This window comes from Uranotaenia lowii, chromosome 2 (genome assembly GCF_029784155.1).
Source record: "Uranotaenia lowii strain MFRU-FL chromosome 2, ASM2978415v1, whole genome shotgun sequence".
Lineage (NCBI taxonomy): Eukaryota > Metazoa > Arthropoda > Insecta > Diptera > Culicidae > Uranotaenia > Uranotaenia lowii.
In genome coordinates this window covers 299649146-299671963 of record NC_073692.1, presented here as the reverse complement: position 1 = coordinate 299671963, position 22818 = coordinate 299649146, and the positions used below count along the sequence as shown (strand labels likewise).

Sequence of the window (22818 nt, the reverse complement as noted above, 5' to 3'; positions counted from 1 at the left end):
TATTAGACCATACCGAACAATTTTATCAGAAGAAGTATTTGGCAGTTCTCTTTTAAATACTGCAGATTGATTTGTAAGATATGTTCAATCAGCCGTCAAAATATCGTCAGGATTGGCACACACGTTGCAAAGTTATCCAAGATGAACGCGGGTAACGAGAAAACACCCATACCCGAGTGCACACCCACGTTGGGAAACCGGGTTTTCAATGAAAATCCAAAAGGGTCAGGAGAAATAGCTCTCAAACTTTAAAAATCAACTTTGACTATCATGCTCAAAGCCAGGACACTTTGACGGAGGATCGCTGATAAAACCAAACGTAGAATATTGAAACGGAACCTAAGAGTAAAAGTCATCAGGGCAGCTCGGAATAATTCTGGAATCATTCTCCGAGATTTAGCGGAAAGGTTCAATGCAGCACATCAGTTGCTCTCGAGAACTTGACCGGGGCGGTTAACTTTCCTTTATGTTGCGTGTGGGTTGCTTCTAATGTAGATTGGTGTAAATATCAGAAAGATCGTTAGTGGAACGCATGGATTGTGTGATGCAAAAATAACGAAAAACATGTATAGCATAAGAATTGGGTATTGTGAAAAAAAATATTAGGGGGAAGAATTTTCTATGTAAATTTGGAGAAAAGTGCGGCTATTAAATTTATCATGCAGCTGTGACGAACATCTATCGCGTACGATTTGTTCCGCAATTTTCATTCTTTAGGATGATTCATCCCTGTTAAGGTGTAGGGGGAAGTGTCCCTATATGCGCATATTGGGTAATATGCGCATACAGCCGATTGACGATATGGCTGGAGATTCATCATATCTAACTAGTGCAGTTTGAGGGTAATACGCTTTTAACACATGGCATAAAAAAATTAAATTATTATATAAAGTCGAAAAAATTTAAAAATTCAAACAAGATTTTTGTCAGTTTTGATATAATATATTGAACTTTAATTATTGTGCATACAGATTCTGTGAACAAAAATTTTAGTGGTTTTTCTTTCTTATTCATCTGGAAATCGGAAATTCAACAAATCGAAGCTTTTGGCAAAGTTGTAAATGATAAGATATTGGAATAAGAGACAGGTTCTGAATGCCCATATCAAGGCAGGTTAAATGCCTATATCAAGAAAAATAGATTAGTCTTATAAATTTTTTACTTTCTATCATTTAAACATGAAATCTAAGCTCAAATCACGATCTTACAACGAAAAAAGAAGAACTTCCTACTGATCCGATAAAAATACAGTATGAACAAAATATTACCCTGAAATATGGCCATATGGCATACTTAACTATGTTTCATGCAAAAGAACTAGTGATGTAAAAAATTTCACCAAAATTTCGGCCTTGACGTATGCTTAACATCCGTTTCTTCCATTTTCAATTAAATAATATCAAAATATTGCAAGTGGTAATGAAATATAGCTAAAAACATAAATATGCGCATTTAGCCCGCCAGTTTCGGAAATCGGCTATTTTGACTTCTTTTATTATAAAATTATTTTCACAAAAACTGTAAGAGATTTGAACAGAAAAATTTCTCTAACGTACATAAAACAGATGTCCGCTCATGTGCATATAGTTTTCAGACTCCTATCTTTTGGAGTATAGGAGAAAATGAGTGCTTTCCTTAATATGCGCATATAGCCTTCCTCTCCCCTATACGTTATTATATCACCAGATACACTGGGCCCAAAACTTATTGGGTTTTCAGAGTAATCGTTATCAAAACGCGATTCAAACTCTTGTTTAAGGTAACTTTATTTGAAACATCAATCGTCTATTCCTCAAAACTAAATGTGTTACATTAGTGATGTTTAAGTTTGTTTCATGCACTTTATTCCACATCTTTATTTCCTATTTGAAGAACCATGAACATTTAATCCAATTGCCCACTAGATTCCATTGAATATTGTATCAAACATTGTATCCAATCTCGTGCAATCTCCTATGCAAGTTTTCCGTTTGACAGATGAAGTCTCCACACGCAGCTGTGTTATTGTTTGATATTGATTCGTGTGCAATTCACTCGACTTGCATCTAACCAATAGTTCCTGAGTGAAATGATTTTTCAACAATCCTTCTAATAGGGATGTAGTTAGTAGGTACACGATAACTGATGATCGCCAGACAGTCCAGGAGCGGAAATGGGAGACCAAAGTTTTTGACAAAGAAGTGCGCATCGAAACTATAAACATGCAAAGAACGCTGAGCAGCTAACAGAAATGATAGAAGCGTTGTGTGACATGACCATGCCGCCTAAGAGGGTTAAAGCTTTGCGATAGCTCTCTGGAGCTCTCATCCAGAGTAGCCTCAGGCGATTGTGTATATTTTTGCGAGCATAACATCTGCACCGTTCAGCTTAGAACAAATTTGCCACATAGAAGTGTACTAACATACTCAGTTTTGAGTGTAATCTTTTTTTACTGCGCTATAAAAGACGAAACGTCAAAAGTTTAAGTACGTTTCAAACGAATGAATAAAGAAGGGTATCTTTTCTTGATTCCTACGCTCGACCGAAAAAAACCGTTTCCGGATTGTGTCCGAAACCATCCAAAACCTCTAAATCCATAGTGGCGACGAGGAAAATTCGTCATTTTGTTTTTTTTTTTTTTTTCATTAAAGTAAACGTGGTGTGAGGCAAAAAAGGCGTTCTTCGGCGGAATTTTGCCGCAGTGTTGTTTGCCGCGTGTTTTTTCTTTGCATGGAACAAAAGAACTATAACCTGTTTCTGTTTCTTTTGTTGCCATCATCGATCTGCTGCCGTTTGCTGTGCTGTAAAGATTGCTGCTGTGCCTTTGGACGGAATTTTGCCGGAAATAAATCGTTTGTCGTTTGGCCTCGGTCAGATTTTGTCTGAGCGTTATTGAAAACAGGTTTCACTCAACGGCAGATTGGTCCTGGCACACAGGCAGCAATTGCGTTTGGCCGAAAAGAAAAAAAAAACGAACAGGGGCGGTAATCGTTTCAGATCTTTGCCCTTAGATTCGATCCTCTAAGCGCAATCGAGAGGATGATTATGTGGAGCGGAACGGATTTCTCGATTAACATCGGACCAGGAACACGTAGCGGAAGCTTTAAGAAGTAATTTAAGAAGATCGAGAAAAGCAACATGATCAATATTAATATTATTAGTTTGAAGAATTATTCTAAAATGAATTTCTGAATTTACAGGATTCAAATCAGTTTGTTATTCTTTCGAATTTTGAAAGTTAAACTTTTTTATTATAAATCATATCATCATAATCAGGTACGTGGCAAACGAATGAATAAAGAAGGGTCTCTTTTGATTCCTGAATTCTACCGAACAACACCGTTTCCAGATTGTGTCTGAAACCTTCCGAGCCCTCTAAATCTATAAGAAGAAGGAGAAAGTTGCACACGTTGCAAACAAGAACCCGAAAAAGGTAAATTGAATCCTCCGAATAAGTCATAGTCCTGCCCTGTTCGAGCTTGATATATAGCACTTACCTGATCTGACCGGCCAGTAGAGGGTTGATGGCATACAACCAATCGTGCACTTCCTTGTCTCCAAGGGTTTGTAATAGATATCCCCGATGTTTAGTCACCACACTGAAATCAAACAAAACAGAACGTCCATAAATTAGTTAGTCATAAAACTACCACCCTATATTTTAAGACAAATAAAACTAAGATCGCAACTCACCTAAACGTATTGGGAACCTTTACCATGGCTGCCTGATCTTCACTGCATTCGACGTGTGCAGTGGCCAGATTCAAAACCGCCCGCTCAACCGGGTCCTTATCGGAGCGGAATATAAATACGTACGGCCTTCGCACGATGACCCATCGTTTCTTCCAGCCCGATCCTCCGTGTTCCAACACGTTCAGGTAACCTTTGCGTGCGACCACCGGACTCACGCGGATTTCCTCCAGCTCCGGAACGTACAGCCGCAAGGGCATCTCCTGGGTCTGTGGTGCAGGTGCCGGTGCTTCCCATCCGTTCGGAACGTCGACCCGATCCGGTGAGCACAGTTCGATGGAGTTGCCCGAAATGTAGCTGGCGTTCATGTCCGCACAGCCTTCATCGCCCGGAGAAGCGTCCACGGCTAGCTGGCTGGAGGAATCGCTGGGATCGGACTTGGTGGTGATACGTCCCTGGATCAACTTGACACACTTCCACACCAGCTCGTTCTCTCTGGGCGTAAGCTCCCGTTCTGGTAGGCAGGGAGATGACTGATCCTTGACTGGGGTTTGAGGAGACGGCGGAATGACCATGTGAACGGGGGATGCGCTCGCTCTCTGGGCCAGATTGCACACCTCCTTCTCGGTCTTGGTGGTTGGGTTTGGTGTGGTGTCCATTCCAAGCCGTTCGCGAAGCATTAGCAGATGCCTGACCCGGCCGACCTCTTCGAGACGGGTAAGTTTCTCCAGCTCCCACTGATGGTCGAAGATGAGCGAATCGCCACGTGGACGCCATCCGTGCAGATTTTCCTCACCCCTGACGTATGTCGAGCTAGTGTCCAGAACGCGCCGTTGCCTTCTTTGTACTCCTGTAGAGTTTAAAAGGGTTGATTTGTGAGTATTGGGTAGAGTTTTCTGCAGGGTATTTGATGTGGCACGCAAACTACTAATGATCAAAAATTTTAACTCGGTGCGAAAAATCCACACTGTTCAATTTTTTTTATAAGGACGTGGGAAGTAAAATAATTTAATAATTTACAGAATTTCGATAAGAATGTTATTGTGTGAATCTTTCATTAAGATTGAGAAACAAGCAATAGCCGCATAGTGGAATAACATTTGATTTCATTCTATTTGACATTAATTTGAGAAAGCGTATTCTATTCTAAGTTAGTGGTAGCGTTTTTTCCGAAAAGAAGTTGTGCAATGAGAAACTCCATTTTTTTTTGTTTCTACAGGCCTTTGAAATATGAACGGTTACAATTTTAAATGTGTTGTCGCCTGTTATTCCATTCTACGGAAATAATTCGGTTATAAATGTGGCTGAAGGAATGTGAACCAAATTAAAACTATTTACAATTTGAAAAAACAATCTTCGCACCGGGCCAGAAGCAAAATTGACTTGAACAGAATCTGAGGAACTATACTTACTTACTTAGAATCTGAGAAATTTTTGCTCTAGCCCAGTACGTAAACCAATAAATAAAAGCTTCAAAAGTAAACAGGCAAAATTCGAACAAAAAATTCAAACTGGCAATGAACCAAACGACTCAACCGGCGCAACTAAAGAGTTGGAGAACAAGGAGAACCAAGTGGTATTTTTGTTTTCTAAACAAAACGGGCAGGTTTACGTTTGTACATTATTTAGCATCTCCCTGTTCTGACTGTCAGCACTCTACACACTAGCACAGTTCTACCTGGACTACCTGCTTCGGAAGCTCTCCTGAGGGACAGTTCGTACACCCCGGACAGACGGTTCGCCTCCGGATTACGGTACTGGCCCGAGAACAGATGCTTCAAGGAACGGGGTCCGGTGCGGGCGTCTCTGCCGTAGATGATCATACTCAGGTCCTTGGTAATGATAGCTGGGCGGGCGCAGTTTTCCAACTGTAAAGACAAAAAAACCCATGAGATCGGTGAAATTTTCAAGCAATAGTGATGCTTCGAAACTCACTTCAAGATATGCACTGAGCGTAATGAAGATCTGTTCGCCCGTTTGTGTCACACGATTGAGCAAGGTCGAATTGTGCAAGCTGGAATCCCAGGCCGCTTCGAAGCGATAGAAGGAACGATCGTCTCCGGGCACCTCCAACATCTCACCCGGGAACAATCCCAACGAGAGGACACAGGAGTCTGCATCGTCCAGCTCGTCGGCCGGTTCCGGTTGGTTACGGATGCGTCCGACCACCAGCTCCCGGATGTCCTTCCATTTGATTTCCGGCGTAGGTTCGTGTACGATCGTTATCCTTATCCGACGCTGAATGCCCTGATGCAGCAGGAACAGTCCACGGCACGGTAGATCATCGCTGTGATCTACCACGGCCGGAACGTACTCACCGTTCGGGGCCAGTTCGCAGATTTCGAACCATACCAAAACATCGTGCTTGGCTAATACTGTTGACGAGGGAGGGCACGGCAGCGGTCCGAACTTGGGACTGCGCACCGGCTGGCTGATCGGGATGCTAGGCGGGAGCATCCGGCGTGGCGGCGGGCGAGTGATCTGGTGACAATCCTGTTTGGCGTCCTTGTGCAACGGATGGTGCTGGTAGTGGCCGAACACCTTAAAGACGATCGGTTGCGTCTTCAGATACTCGATGAAGGATTTGGTAACCGGCACGGTGATCTAAAAAAGAGTAATGATAAGCTTATAATTTACTCTGAAACACTTGACTCAATGTTGCGCATGTCATTGCTAGGATAGCAGCACCTTAGTCATTAAAGAATCAACGGGTAGCAGACTGTCACCGGTCACACAGAAAGGTCGACCATTCAACATAGTTTATCTGTACAATAAATTAAAGTCACTGTTCAGGATCGCCTCTTTCAAATGATCGATGACATTAAATATTTCTTTTGTCATGTCGATGATTCATGATCCGGCTTGAAGGACCATGTTCAGGATCGCCCATTTCGTATCGTAAGCGTCAAAATTTCTTCTTGATGAGACGAAAGAACCGCATTCATTCACAAAACAGTAGCAAGCGTTTAGGTGAACGATGTTTCTTTTTTTTTAAATAGTTGACTACTGGATACAATGATCCCTTGGGAATTGATCGTTGATTTAGAAAAGAGAGTGAACGTCAGACTACAAATTAACTTAGACCGACTTTGGAGGGACCCATTGAAAAACTTGCCAAACATGCAAATCTTTCCACGGAGGATGTAGCCCAAATTCGGGATGATGCCAAGGTACAGATGCTCCTCATGATGCTGGGTTCCTTAGCGCAGTAAAGGTTTTTTTTTAAATTTATTTATTTTGCCTTTGATTGAATTGCCTTAGCGCAGTAAAGGTTTTTTTTTAAATTTATTTATTTTGCCTTTGATTGAATTGCCGTACAGACTATGAATTGAAACAAAGGAATACTGCTTAAAAAATCTACGTTGTCTAATTACAAGTGCAGAATGGCGGAAGCTGGAAGAAGGAAGCTGGAAGAAGGAAGCTGTGTTCATGAGTACTCACGTTGGTTTGTTTGTACCAGTGCAATCGGTTACAATTTGAAATAGAAAGTGGCCCACGTGCATTTCAACTCATTCTGAATACCACGCTAAGAAGCTGAATTCCTTGCATCCCTCCATCCAGAGATGACTGCAGTCAAAAGACATTCGTCCGGATTCCTGAAACCCTATACAAGGTCAAGACAATTGTCAACATGTCTCCGGATCATGATGCAGCTAACGGACATATCTCGAGGTCTTGAACTAGGTGTTTAGCGTGTATAAACGGCGCGACTCTTCAGCCCTTGTCAGAAAGTGACCCCGAAGTGGCATCACTTCCGGCAGTCTTCAGCAAGTTTCGAGAGCGACGAGTTGCCGTGGGAGGTTTGACATCAAAGAGATGTACCATCAGCTCAGGATTAGAGACAAGCAGGCGCGAAGGTTTTTCTTCCGGTTCTCGCAAGACGATCGTACTAAACCACTCGAAAGGTGGATTCGAGATCATCAACTAGACGTCTAATTCTACAGCTGTTCTTCGAAGTTTTGGAGTGGATGGTGGCTCCAGAGAGTCAATCCATTTGAACCAAGACAAGGTGATGAATTACGAACGAGTTCTCCGCATCATGTGGGGCGTACAGAACGACATGTTTTCCTTTGCAGTACCCACTATTGCAGCGGCTATTGAGGCAGAACCACCAAAGAAAAGGGGGGTCATGTCACTGTTCGACCCGATTGGTCAATTGAGTTCATTTACGGTGTTAGGAAAGATGCTCAAGCAAAACGACGGAGAGTGCCTGAATAGATGGCCACAGTGGATCGCAATGTTTTCTCTGGTCGACGGTGTTCGGATTTCAAGATGTTATTTTGGATCGACACTTTCGGACCGATTTGGCCAAATACAGCTTCACATCTTCAGTGAAGCTGGGGAGAATGCGTACGGAAGCGTCGCGTATCTAAGGATTTGTGTGGAAAATACCGTAAAATGGTCGTTGATAATGGCTCGATCGAAAGTAGCACCGATAAAATTTCTTTCTATTCCACGGCTTAAATTGAAAAAAAACAGACTTAGGAGCGAACTTGAGTCATGCCGCACACAGGGGTAAAATGTGAAAAAGGCGATCAAAACTAGTTTATTTATTTATTGTTCACGGTCTTCGACAACTTAATATCATTCAGATTGACATGATCATTCAGACAACTTACATGATATGTCAAATGGGTTGTAAAATTCGTTTCTTCCATTATTTATTGTTCTCAAATTCCGAAGAGAGCAAAATGGGACATGATACGGTATCATTTCGACGAGGTTGGCACTGTCTATATTTCCGGATATAATGTCGAATATAAACAGGCGCCGAATAAGTACAATTCGTCAGCCGATCGGTTCGATGTTCAGGATCCCACACCGGTCATGGTAAGGTGGAAGTCTCTAAGGTTCATTCCAGGGTAGAATAGGAAGTGCGTACCTCAAAAACTGCTTCTGGACTGATTCGAGAAGTTTCATACCGCCGATTGAGTTTGGTGCCCAGACTTGTATGTTGTACTCCAAACCACAGCGGACGAGCGAGCAGTACAATGCCTTCAGAGTGGTGATATCGGTGAATCCTTTGGTGTTTCTTACCAGAAATCTTAGTACTGGCGAAGGCGCCTTGGTCACAGCAAGGTGTTTTTTGAAATGTAGAGACTTATCCACAATCACACCCAAATCACGAATGGATTCAACTTTCTGAAGTACCGTGTTCTCAGCTGTGTAAAGATGTGCGATCTCTACTCTGCTTCTAGTGAACGTTATAAGCTTAATTTATTCAGATTAACTCCAATCGCCTTCATTTGGCACCAGCACATAAATTAATCGAGATCATGCTGCAGTAACTAACAGTCTGAATATTGTGATATTGAGCAGTACATTTTTAGATCGTCAGCGTAGAACACTAATTCAGAATCAATTATATCACAAAGATCGTTCATAAACAAGTTGAACAGTAGTGGACCCAAATGAGTCCCTTGAAGAACTCCAGAAGGAACAGTGAAGTTTCGGGATTTGATGTGACCCTGTCGAACAAATGCAGTTCTGTCATGGAGATACGATTCGAGCCATTTTACGATCCAAGCTGGGAATCCCATTTTTTTTCTAGTTTGTCGATCAGGAGCTTGTGGGGAAGCCGATCGAATGCCTTGGCAAAGTCCACATACAAAGCATCTACTTGCTTTTTATTTGAGACACAACCGCTGATAAAGGGGACTTACACCATTAAGTTCGACAAGGTTGATCGCTTTTTGCGAAATCCATACTGACATTCATCAATTATGTATGTGTGTAAATGTTTTGAGTGTGTAAATTAACAGCTCAAAAACTTTTGCAAGACAATTCAGTATAGAAATACCACGGTAATTTCCAACGAGATGTATATTACCGGATTTGTGGATGGGTATAATTGCTGCAGCTGTGTGTGGTGTAAGGTCCGGAAATGTCAACCGAAGAATCCTCGAATGGCTGCACTTCCTGTACAAAGACTGACTCTCTTTAAACGTCCATTTAACTTCGTGGGTCTTGACTACCTGTGACTTGTTGAAGTTATCGTTGGTCACCGCAGAGAAAAATGCTGGGTTGCGGTGTTCACGTGGATGGTTGTTAGGGCGGTGCATTTGCGAGGTACGAGTAAGGAGATAGTCCAACGAGTAATAGAAATTTATGCTGTTTGTGCCGATGAATTTACGACTGCTCTCATTAGTTGGCACTTCATTCCACCTGGAATACCCCACATGGGAGGGGCGTGCTAGAGGATGGTGCGCTTGGTGAAGCAGATTATGACCGCTTTAGAAGATAGGCGTCGATTATACGTCGAAATCCCCCTGACTACGCTTGCCGAAACTGAGAACAAGATAAACTGCCGGCCACCTACTCTTGTATCCACGGATCCGGGTGCACTTTGTCCAAATGTTTTCCTGCGAGGTTCAGATCCTAACGAGCCGCATGAAATCTTTAAACCTACCAATCCTGCAGAAGCACTTCGGGATGCCTACAAGATATCGCATCAGCTGACCGACGAGTTATGGAAGCGGTGGATTAAAGAGTACGTGCCGTCAGTCAACCAAAGGTCTAAGTCGTTCTCCGAAAAAAATCCTCTAAAGAAATGGGATCTCGTCTACTTAGTCAAAGATAGTCGACGCAAGGCCTGGATGCGAGGAATCATCGAGGAGCCGCTCGTTTTTGGTGACGGACAACTGGCAATTGCTATGCTAGAGGTGCTAGAGATTGCTGACAGAGTTCAGACGGTCCAACTATTGAAATTGCTGGTAACGCTGATCAGATGACTCCAGATAGGGGATCCTGATCAGGTTTATAGGGGGGGGGGACTGTTGAGCGTGTATCAACTGTGCGACTCGGCAGCCCTTGTCAGCGCGCGAGATAGGCCATCACGAACGGGAGGAAAATATAAACAAAAACAAACAGGAGATAGTTGGAAATTTGTAGCGTGTGAACCGCCCTTCTAAGCAAGATTGTCTCATGTGGAAAAACGAGCAAGCGAGAAAAACGCGATTGAAATTTTGATCTGTTTTTCGGACTTTCGTTAAATTTATGGCTCTTCCGCACCTTTCATGCATATTGTTTTTGTAGTTGGTCAATTTATATTGGAATCTACACAGCAAAAAAAAATGTAACTGTGGGTGATGTTAGTCAATATAGGTATTATTTTTGATTTTGGTTAACACGTTCGTCGCCACGGCACCCATATTCGGGTGACGGGTGTATTTCCTGGGGGGCCCCGTCACATCAAAAAGCAGGTGACGCTCTCTTACTCAAGTTAGCCGCTCAGTTTAGCCACACGTTGCAAATCTGGGAACTCTCCCTCTTTTCTTACTCGCTCCCAGAATTTCTTTGGGCCCGGCTAGTAAAACTACCAAAATGAGCGTGGCGACGAACGTGTTAAAAGATTACATCTGAACGATGTACACAATATGAACGCGTCATGCAGTGTAATATTATAACCTGCTCTGTAGTATAACATCAAGTAGTCAATGTTTATTCCAAATGACATTTTAAATTTTGTTCGTATCGAAACGGAAGAAACGGATTGTAAAACTCAGGAGGATTTTTTCTGCTGGTAAGTCATGTCAATATTGATAATACAAATAAGCAAAACTATTGGCTATAGTTTCTTGACAAAATTCTTCGTTTTCAGGAATTTTGGTCCATGTTTATCGGCGATGCAAAAGATATTCACAGATTTAAAACAGCCGGATCTGAAGGTGAGTATTTTATGTTCAACTTTTTATCCTCCTTGTGAACTATTTAATTTGATGTTTAAACAGGAATTGATGGGCGTTTTCAAAAGCAGAATTGTATAACCAATGGCCAACCAAGGGACAGAACATTGCCAAGTCTCGACATGCGTGCAGAAAGCTGGAAGAAAAACGTGAGATCGTTCAAATCCCAGAAGAACGAAACAAGGCTGAACGTGGGTTGCCCAAATACCTTGACAGTTTCTGTTCAAGTAAGGCAGTCCATGATCAAACTTGTAAAACATTTCAAAAGGATTCTGGTAGGCTCGCCGGTGCTGGTTTGACTGAATCTTTTTACATATACGGTTTCTCTTTCTAAAACCTTACCAAAAAAGCTCCCGTAATCAAACAGTCCAAGAAGAGAAGTGCTGTTTCAAAAACAAAGCTGACCAGAGAAAATATTATTCTTAAAGCAAAAAGAAAAACAAAATCTTACTATGAATTTTGTGATTTTTTTTATATTTATCATTATATTAAAGAAATAAATTCATCTCTGTAGAGTATGATATGAAAGTAATAATAATAATTAAATAAATAACCAGAACGGGAAACAAATAAATAAATAAGTTTTCTAGAACAAAATAAACGAATATTTGTTCTGGTGAATTTCGTTTGATTGGAGAGAGATAAACTTCTCTTCGGTTTCAAATCAGCAGATGCCAAAATGCGATGAGTTTCGAATTTGAGAGAGAACACGATGTACTTGACGAACGACGAAGCTCGTTGAGGTTCAGCGTTGCCCTTTCCCTTTCCAGGGAGTTTATAGAGTGACGTTTACGGAACATGACGCGTAAAGTTAGCCGGTTCAAATTTTGGGAAGCCGCCATATTGGCATTTAGTGATCAAGCGGATGAAAATGTTGGGAAATAAACTACGGACACTACAATGGCGCAAACAAAAAGCTCCCAAACGTAAGTATAATTTGTCCGAAGTTAGAGTTCCTGAATTTTGTGTTCAGGTGAACGTGTTTCTCCGTGAGGGGTTCGATCCCTGTGAGACATAATTGGAAGCTCTGTGAGGCTACCGAGAAAAAACATTTTGCTGTTGAAATTAAGTCCTCCGAGTGGGACAACATCGGCTCTGAGTGGCTGATGGAAGCAGCTCCTCTGAGTGGGCAGTCTTGCTGGTAAAATAAAGTCCTCCGAGTGGGACAACATCGGCTCTGAGTGGCTGATGAAAGCAGCTCCTCTGAATGGGAGTCTGGGGCCCTTATTCTGCGCCTCGAGTGACGTGACGATAGTAGAGTCACCCAAGTCACTCTATTCCAGCAGTCGGTTTAGGTGAGGAACGTCACTTCGGATGAACTTTGTGAGTTCTTACCCTATTCTTATAGTCACCGTGGGTGAGAATCGTCGCATTCAGGTGACGATTTTAGGTGAGAATTGTCGGTACCTTTTGAGGTGGTGACGAGATAGGAATTGAATCGAAAATTTATTTAAATCAGAATGTTAGGCTCTAAATAGTTAATTATACTGATGAATGTTGGTTTTGGAAACAAAATAAAACAAATTTATTAGCAAAATAATTTTTAAATATATTGAATATTTTTCATTGCTATCTAAAATATGTAGGGGGAAGTCGTCTACTACCGGACACTTAAGGTTTTACAGCAATAACTTCAAAAATAGATTTTTTTTAAATATTGGTTTCTCTACTGATTTGAAGAGTATCAATATTATAATCACATAACTATATTAGATAAAAATACATTTACAACATATTCATGTGGTAAAAGAAATCATTTTATGTTAGTTTTCACTCAGTTCCAAAAGTGTTGTCTATGGCCGGACACTACGAATTACTTCACCAAAGTTGTCACCAATGGCACAAAAACGTAGCAAAATGACTGAAATCACTTGCACAGATCTTGTGAGTATGTGTTTTCCAATACTGAACGTTCTATGAAGCTAGTCATAAAAGTTATCTTGACAAACCAGAATGAAACATTTGTTTCGAAAAAAACTAGAGAAAAATTGCCTATGACCGGACAGCAAAATTTAAAGTTTCTCAGAGGTCCAAAATAGTTTCGTTATAGAATCCTTATCTTCTGCTAACCATTTGAGGGTGCTATAGAAATGAAAATATGAAAGTTTCAAGTTGAAATCATCTATAATTTTGAATAGTTTCTTGTCCGGTCATAGACAACATTTTAGTGTCCGGTCATAAAAGAATCGCATTTTTTTTAATTTTCCTAATATTTCGTTTGAACTCCCGTTCTGTTATCTTATATCTACTGTAGTCGAAAGATAACCAATCAATGATGTCGTTTATGTGCAGTTTAAATTTTACAAGCCGAAAACACTGACCACAATACAAATGCAGAGTTTAGGCGATCCTCTCCGTACTACTAGGCAAAAGCTTTATGCCTATCATTGGTTTACCTTTTCAGATTGGATTACCATATTTCTAACACCATATCAGGCTACTATTTACTTTATTTTCATGGTGTTAAAACATTATTCGGATATTGTATTTTCGAGGAACCTATGTTGTCCGGCCATAGGCGATGTCCGGCCATAGACGACTTCCCCCTAATTTGAATTAAAATACTGAATGGAAAGTATGATCTAATGAAATCCAAAATTCAGTTTAAATTGAAATTTGATTTGCGAAACGTTAAAACGATGAAATGACAAAAACTTAGAAAATCAAAATACTTTTAATTTTTTTTCCACTTTTTAACCAAAATTATAAAGGTGAATAATTATTAAAATAGATTCGTGCAAAAATCTGGCTTTTTTCAATGAAATCCGCCCAACCGGACCAAACCGAACTATTTCCATATTTAGTATTAAATGTTTGGGCAATAATCTTGAATGCTAAGACTAGATGCTTAACAGATTAAAATTTAAAAAATAAAACTTCTTATTTTATTAAAGTTTGGTATTGGAATTAACATGATTTCGAATATATTTGAATATTATTTTTAACATTGAAGATACCCATAGATAATTATTTTAAAAATGTAATTTGCTCTGAAAACGACTCTTCTTTCCTCCATGACTAAAAGAGATTGCCGCACCTTTAGCATATCCGTATAATTATCGGGAATCGTCCTTCAAATTCCAAAAAACTCCTGTCCTTTTGGCTAGCACAAAAGTCCCTGACCTGGAAACCTCAATCCACGGCTCGATGCCCAAATTCGTTTTTTCTCCAGCAGCTTTTTCAAATTTTCAATTTTCAGGAACTGGAATGTAGATGATATAAGGTTCCTCCCAGCAGCGTTAGTCTAAAATGATATTTTGATTATTTGTTCTTCCTCTGTCGCTTCCGCATATTACTCACCCAAAAAAGCTGCTGAATTTGGTAAAAAGGTTCTGAATTTAAATCCTCCTGGTCATCGGTTGGCAGGATATTGCCGATGACTTCTGCCTTCGTTGTTTTTTCATACAACTCGGGACCAGCGGTGCTTGTTCCATCCAATTTGGAGCTTGTTAGGCTCAGTTGTGATTGCCGAAATTGTATCCTAGGACGTAAAACTTGACCGTTTTGTTGTCCTGAGCAGCTTGCTGGCACTATAAAATCCCATTGCCGCCCTTTTCTGACCGAAATTCAAACTAATAATTTTTAAATTAATTTTTAAAAATCCGAAGTGTAACAAAACCAAAACAGCACTGAACAAATTCGACCATTTTGACAGATGTGTTCATTCGGTCACTCACCTTTTATGAACCTCTGTCACTTTACCCACGTCGACTTCGGGAACAAGGTGACAAATCTCACGGTGACTCCGAAGTGAGGTGACAATCATCACGTCACGCGCAGCGCAGAATAAGGGCCTGGATGTTAAAATTAAGTCCTCCGAGTGGGACAACCTCGGCTCTGGGTGGCTGATGGAAGCAGCTTCTCTGGGAGGAAATCTTGCGGTTGAAATGAAGTCATCCGAATGGGACAACATCGGCATATAAGTATAAATCGATATGAAAGGCTGAATTTGAAATTGAAGTCTAAAGTATAGTGTTCTAACATGAATTTGAACATTGAATTAAATACTGTACAGTTGAATTAAAAAGAATCGTCAACAAAATTCTAAGGCGAGATTTGTGATTGAACTCGGAGTTTCATAAAATGAAAGGCTGAATTTGAAATTCAAGCCTGTCATCCTAATTTGAATTCTGAACTATGGTGTTTATGAATTCTCAACCCTAGTCAAAAATTACAGTACAATTAAAATAAAAAGAATTGTCAATAAAATTCTCAGGAGTGATTTGTGATTGAATCCGGAGTTTCATACCGGCATCAGTGGATGGTTTCGTTTCATGCAAATATTAACTGAAAAATTAACCTTTAATCTGGATTAAGTAGCCAAGCTAGTAACTGAATGTAAATCTCATTTTATCCGAATCATAATGAATCCGAAAATTCGTCTGTAGCTAGGATTTTATTTCTAAATGTTTGCCTGTCATCCAAACGTAACTTTGAAATCTATATTAATTATTAAAGTTTTAGAACATTTTACCTAAACCTGAATCTACTATCTAGTTACTTACAAGTATAAAACTATAATTTAATCTATGAGATATGAAGCTAAATCCCACTCTGAATATCGAATCTGGATCAAATAATTGAAAGTCTTTCTAATACCAAAATTTGAGTTTACATCTTGTATCCGAATCTAAGTCAGAAGTTCAAGATTCTGAGATCTGATTTTGACAAACAGATACACAGTTCGCAGCTAAAACTTTATAAAAATCTGGGAACTAGAGGGTTGATAAGATATTAATGTTTAGTTCGAATTATGAATCTCCAATCAGGATAAAGAGCTGAAAGTGAAAATTAAAATTCCAAAGGTTTATCGTCATATCTATTATAAGAACGAAGTTTAAGATCCTAGGAAATATCTGAAATCGAGTCTGAAGAGTAAATCTTTGAATTCCAATATGGAAAAGCTTGTTTCATGGTACTAAACTTGGAAATTCAACATAAAGTATAGAATATGAAACTTAAATATTATGAATATAAATCCGAGTCTGAAGGAGAGTTGAATTCTGGCTCCGAAACTTCATTTAGAGTCAGAACCGAATGTTTTATATTTGAATTTACATATTATTTGAAGTATGATTTGTGATTTGAGTCTGAATTTTGAATTTTTATTTGATTTGAAGTCCGAAAATTGAATCTCAGTATTTGTATTTTTATTATATATTCGTACCTAACTGAGTAGTTGAATTGAAATTATATTTCAAGCTCGATGAAATATATTTATACGTTTTTACAAATCTTGTTGTAATCAGCTCCAGTATTGTATTTGATTTCTATATAATATCCAAAAGTTTTGCTTTTTATCGCTACAACAGCCAAGCAGAAAACAAAAAAAGGTACATTGGTGCTCTCTGTGTTTAGCTGAAGCATTGTTCTTTACTGAAAAGGAACTTGATTTAAAGTCTGAAACAGAAAATTTAACCCTGACTTGAGTTTGAATACCACCATGAAATCCATTTTATAAATCTGCATCTAAAATCATATTCTGAATCTAAGTGTAAAATCTAAGTCTTGATAAAGATATGAATTTCACATTAAACCGGAGCTAAAATGTGATGAACGAATCTGTATCAGAAATCTTATGATTCAGTTATTCTATAAACGGAATTTAAATTTGATGAGACTCCATTTCAAAACTTGAATTTTTAATACTAACTCTGAATTTGTAACCATACGTTGATACTGCAGTTATTATATGGATGAACTGTGCTTAATCTTAGTGGGAATATTGAACGTGCGGCGGAGTCTAAAATCTGTTTGTATATATGAAACAAATGGCTTAACTTGAATGTAATTTAATAATTAAAATTTCAGAGTATTTTTTAATTAACAGTCATTGAAATTCACTTTAAGAGTAGGGGAGAAGGGAAATGTAGAGTATGATATGAAAGTAATAATAATAACACTAGTTTACAAAATTTTAAAAAAATCGTGAACTTGATTAACTGACCAACATTTTTAATGTAAAATCGGGCGCTGAATCCGAAAATGAAATTCAAAAAAATCTCAGTAGAACCGTTTTTGAGTTATGCTCCAAATATGAAATTTCGAAAAAATTAAAAAAGTTCTTGTACTTAGATTAAAATATCTCGGACGGCATAACAGTAATTTGAAATCCCTCTTTTGCATATTGAAGGTGAATAAGTTTTCTATCGATCATCTGAACATTGTTTTTGCGTTTGACCAACAGTATTGCTAATATTAGTGACTTTATGAGAAAAAAAATTATAAAAAACGCATTTTTTTAGAGAAAATTTTGTTTCAACGAAAGTTTTAGACTCGATGGTAACATTTAAAAAATCTGATTTTCTTTTGCGCTTAAATGTCAATTTAAAACAAAGATTTTTAGTGGTTATTTATCAAAATCGGTTGAAAATTGAAGAAGTTATGGCTACTTTACCATAACTGAAATTTTTGGATTTTTTAATAATTTAACGAACCGCAGTACACTTATCATAGTATAGGAAGAAGGAAACATGATAAATCTCACTCGTTTCAAGTCAAAATTATTTATTAGCTTACCAGAAGTTCACATGCCAAGTTTCAGGAAGATCTGACCATAGGGAGGGGTTGCTTAAGTCTCAAACGTGAATAAAATTTTGAGGTATTTTGCCCGGAAGGAACGAAAAATACTGGTTTTTCATCAATAACTTTTTTCATCACTAGCTGATTGTTTTTTATGGTTGATTTTCTTAAAGCCTAAAATGCGACAAATATTTCACCCGAAGGCTGTAACTCGATTGGATTTGAAACAGAAAAGTTATTGCGGTTCAAAGGCCGCAAATTTTGTCCAACTCGCAATGAGTACTTTTTACCCATTGCGTTTTATACGACAATTTTCGACCAAAATACAATCTTTGAACCGCAATAACTTTTCTGTTTCAAATCCAATCGAGTTACAGTCTTCGGGTGAAATATTTGTCGCAACTTAGGCTTCAAGAAAATCAACCATAAAAAACAATCAGCTAGTGATGAAAAAAGTTATTGATGAAAAACCAGTATTTTTCGTTCCTTCCGGGCAAAATACCTCAAAATTTTATTCACGTTTGAGACTTAAGCAACCCCTCCCTATGGTCAGATCTTCCTGAAACTTGGCATGTGACCTTCTGGTAAGCTAATAAATAATTTTGACTTGAAACGAGTGAGATTTATCATGTTTCCTTCTTCCTATACTATGATAAGTGTACTGCGATTCGTTAAATTATTAAAAACTCCAAAAATTTCAGTTATGGTAAAGTAGCCATAACTTCTTCAATTTTCAACCGATTTTGATAAATAACCACTAAAAATCTTTGTTTTAAATTGACATTTAAGCGCAAAAGAAAATCAGATTTTTTAAATGTTACCATCGAGTCTAAAACTTTCGTTGAAACAAAATTTTCTCTAAAAAAATGCGTTTTTTATAATTTTTTTTCTCATAAAGTCACTAATATCAACAATACTGTTGGTCAAACGCAAAAACAATGTTCAGATGATCGATAGAAAATTTATTCACCTTCAATATGCAAAAGAGGGATTTCAAATTACTGTTATGCCGTCCGAGATATTTTAATCTAAGTACAAGAACTTTTTTAATTTTTTCGAAATTTCATATTTGGAGCATAACTCAAAAACGGTTCTACTGAGATTTTTTTGAATTTCATTTTCGGATTCAGCGCCCGATTTCACATTGGAAATGACCTTCAGTTTATTGAGTTCAAAAATGCTGTAAACTAGTGTAATTAAATAAATAACCAGAACGGGAAACAAATAAATAAATAAGTTTTCTAGAACAAAATAAACGAATATTTGTTCTGGTGAATTTCGTTTGATTGGAGAGAGATAAACTTCTCTTCGGTTTCAAATCAGCAGATGCCAAAATGCGATGAGTTTCGAATTTGAGAGAGAACACGATGTACTTGACGAACGACGAAGCTCGTTGAGGTTCAGCGTTGCCCTTTCCCTTTCCAGGGAGTTTATAGAGTGACGTTTACGGAACATGACGCGTAAAGTTAGCCGGTTCAAATTTTGGGAAGCCGCCATATTGGCATTTAGTGATCAAGCGGATGAAAATGTTGGGAAATAAACTACGGACACTACAATCTCTTTAAATCTTATTGCTGTGTTTAAATCTGATTTAATTTTGCAATCTCGTATACTCATAGAAGTTCCAGCCTGAAACTGATTCCTAGTTGAATTCTTCAGTCGCACAATTTTGTATAAAACGAATGTGTAAGAAATTTACAAAAAATTAAAAAAAAAATTTAACGGCAACGTTATCTTCGTGTTCGAGTTCGTCTACTAAGATACATACTTTTAGTGTAATTTTTTACATCAAAATCGTGTAGTTACTTTGTACATAAAAACAATGTAATTTTAGATACCTTCAGCGACTCAAGTTAAGTGCACGTTTTTGATGTAATATAATAATACTTTTTTTGCTGTGTATACTTACTTTTTGATTTTTTTCCTCAAAGCAGAAGATGATCGTCAAAAACGCTTCGTGTGACACTTTTGCGTAGAATATGAGCGTGCTTTTTTTTGTTTCTATGGAAAAACTGTCACACGAGCTCGGTTTTCTTCTTTTTTTTGCGGGAACGGGAAGGATTTTAAAGTGTTCCGGAAAAAAAATATAATTGAGCGTTCAAAACTATAGATAAGATGAGTGCATTATTGGTGCTGAAGGTGTACGGTTTGGAGTCAAGTTTAGAGAACAGTGACAGACAGTAATGACGATTTCCTCGGATTCAATGACACTGAAATCAGAATTGGATCAGAACGGTTCTTAGAATGTTTTTTCTAAGTTTAAGGATGATCCGAATGAATCCGATTCAAGTTTTTTTAAACTTTTTTTAGAATCATGAAAGAAATAATCAAGGAAGATTCTACGCGGAAACGCAATATTGCACATCGATTAATTGTTTTCCTGTGGATGCCGGAAGCATTGCCATAACATATTAGCCGGGGATGATCGAGCTCATTTCAATAACACATTCTGGAGCTTCGATAACGTAGGCAAAAAAATACTATAAGTATCCGAAAACATACTTATTATGAGGAACCAAAAATAAGACAAAATGATGGATCTGAACCGGAAGAGCAGAAAAAGCTTTCACTGAAGTGACCCCCTCTCCTTTGTCCATCCTTGTGAACTTCATTCATAAAAAAATACATTTTACGTTCAACATTACAGTACAATGAGACACTAAAGCGATTTTTGAGGAATTTTGTTACAGTCGAGTGGTTTTTGAAGAGTTTTTCTCAGTGGGACATTCTTGCGTAGAAACATCAACATAGAGACAACCACCTAGATGAAAATTTCGTAGATGTTCAGAACAAAGTATACTTTTTTGTGTTTGTATTCGAAAGATAACACCATAATAAGCCGTCACCAGCAAAAAAGTGAAAATGACCCAAGAGTCATATGGGACATTCTTGCGTAGAACTGCAGTATAGGACAGAGTGGTTTCAAATTAAAAAAGTATTTCCTAATCCTACCTAATAGAACAAGAGGGACTAGTTGTTGTTTTATACTTTTAACAGGTGAAACAGTGAGAACGAAATGAATCCACAGAAAAATTTGTTTGCTAACATGAATTTTAAACAAATAGGTCAAGACCAAGGGAAATAACCAGGGAAACCAAGTTCAGGGCGATTCAATCAGCCAAAGTGTAAGTCCGGGCAAGTTCCGGTACAGTCAAATCGAGAAAAATCGAGAATGGATACGACATCAGACTTATAGTGTTTTCGTTTATTGGCAGTGGCAACCTAGTTACCCACGAGTTTTGCCCTAACTGCTGTTATTATGTTCGGTTATTAATTCAGAAGTCCACTAGTTTTGCCCGAGATTTGAACCTCAAGCAGGCGGTTGCACCCCGTAAAAGTTGTCAGTGTTGGGGGTAAGCATAAGGGTGAGTATAGCAACCATATATTTGCATCGTCCCGGGTAACGATTCTGTTTGTTTATTCAGAAAAAGTTTTGCCCCGCGCGAGTGGAGATAAACGAAAACGGCATTAGACACCTTCCCCACTTGCTACCGATCCACACAATGTTGATAAGCATCTGAGCTAAAATAAACATTAATTCAGCTAGGACCTAGGTCGTAGAGTGTTTTGCAAAAGTTTTCAAAGGGTTGTTAGTTTCTTTTTTTATGACGTTCATGACATTTCGCACCGCTGACTTAGTTATCGTACTGTTAAGAACCATACAATAGTTTTAAAATATTGATTACTTACATTCTGTACATGATAAAATCCAAGTGGTGCTCCTGATCCAGAATTCTTCACAGGTTCCGTAGAGAAAGCTTCCTCATGACGGTGCAAGAAACTGTTGATCGAAAAATCAATCATTTATCGGAAATCATCTTAAAGAGAGTAAAACTTACTTAAACTGGCAGAAAATGTCTGCATACTCGGCGGCAATTCCCGTTGCCTGGAGCACCGTAACCCGGAAGGTGAACTCCTTGCCGGGCTGCAAATGTTCGCCCGGTTCCTGTTCGTTCGATTCGTGCAACTCGGAGGCAACGCTCGAATCTCCACGGCCCGAGTCCGCATCTTCCTGTTCCAGTTCCTCCAGCTTCATGATGTCATGTGAGCCCTCGATGTACTTCTCGTCCTTATCGTGGATGGTGCGGATCTTCGGGATTTTATGATTTCCGCTCTGCTCCTCGTCGAACAAGATCCGAGCAGACTGTTTCACGCCGTTGTTGAAGTCGGCATTTTCCTCGTCCATCACCGGTTGAACGGCCACCCGCAGATATCCCCGAACGTCACCGCGCTCGTTGACGATGGCCACCTTGTGAACCAACGGAACCGGATATAGCAAGTTGCTCAAGTACACGAACGACCTAAATGATTGGACGAAGGATTAACGAATGACTCTACCGAGAGGCTAGAAGCACTAACCTTCCAACCATGCGGAACCACGGGAACCGATCGTAGAATGGATCGCCACCGGTCAAGCTTTCCACATTGTAATCCGGAGAGGTTGGGCTCAGTTCCGCCTCGTTGTGGTACATTTCCCGCATCAATTCCAGCCGTTGCCTAAAAAAGAGATCAAGTGACAGTTTAGATTTCGGAGTAAAGGCCGGTAAACTAGAGAAACCACAATATGTACTCAAAAGCTTTCACGACAGCAAAAATAGGGGGAAAGTAAAATAAATGTTGCGTGTATTTATATTGGGGAAAGAAAAAATAAAAACACAGCATATTAAAAGCTACATGTATCCTTAAACTATGGATAAATTTCCATTCAATAAACATTAGAAATTTACAATTTAAAAAATTTACAAATTTTTGATTTCTTTGGATAGAAACTAAGATTTATCGGTTTTACCACGAAAAAAATAAGGATCATATTCTATCTAATTTTGAAAGCGATGAATGTAAATTAAAGCTATTTAACTTTTCAAACAGTATCCTCAAAGGCATTTTGCATTGGTGTCGAAATTCAACTTTTTGTGTTAAAATCAATGTAATGTTTTATTGG

General features: G+C 38.8%; 1 protein-coding gene across 5 annotated transcripts in view; it reads right to left on the bottom strand.

Annotated features, from left to right (window-relative positions):
• LOC129749089 (kinesin-like protein unc-104) overlaps nucleotides 1-22818 on the bottom strand; it is a 212100-nt gene that overhangs the window by 3881 nt on the left and 185401 nt on the right. For 4 of the 5 annotated variants that reach the window (XM_055743946.1, XM_055743945.1, XM_055743949.1 and 1 more), the window contains 7 exons: nucleotides 22236-22373; nucleotides 21716-22177; nucleotides 21567-21657; nucleotides 5605-6273; nucleotides 5348-5537; nucleotides 3673-4519; nucleotides 3477-3578 (listed from right to left, as the gene is read on the bottom strand). In XM_055743946.1, the coding sequence (XP_055599921.1) occupies nucleotides 3477-3578; nucleotides 3673-4519; nucleotides 5348-5537; nucleotides 5605-6273; nucleotides 21567-21657; nucleotides 21716-22177; nucleotides 22236-22373 (2499 nt within the window). The remainder of the gene's footprint in view (nucleotides 1-3476; nucleotides 3579-3672; nucleotides 4520-5347; nucleotides 5538-5604; nucleotides 6274-21566; nucleotides 21658-21715; nucleotides 22178-22235; nucleotides 22374-22818) is intronic. The other variant, XM_055743948.1, reaches the window with a different exon arrangement.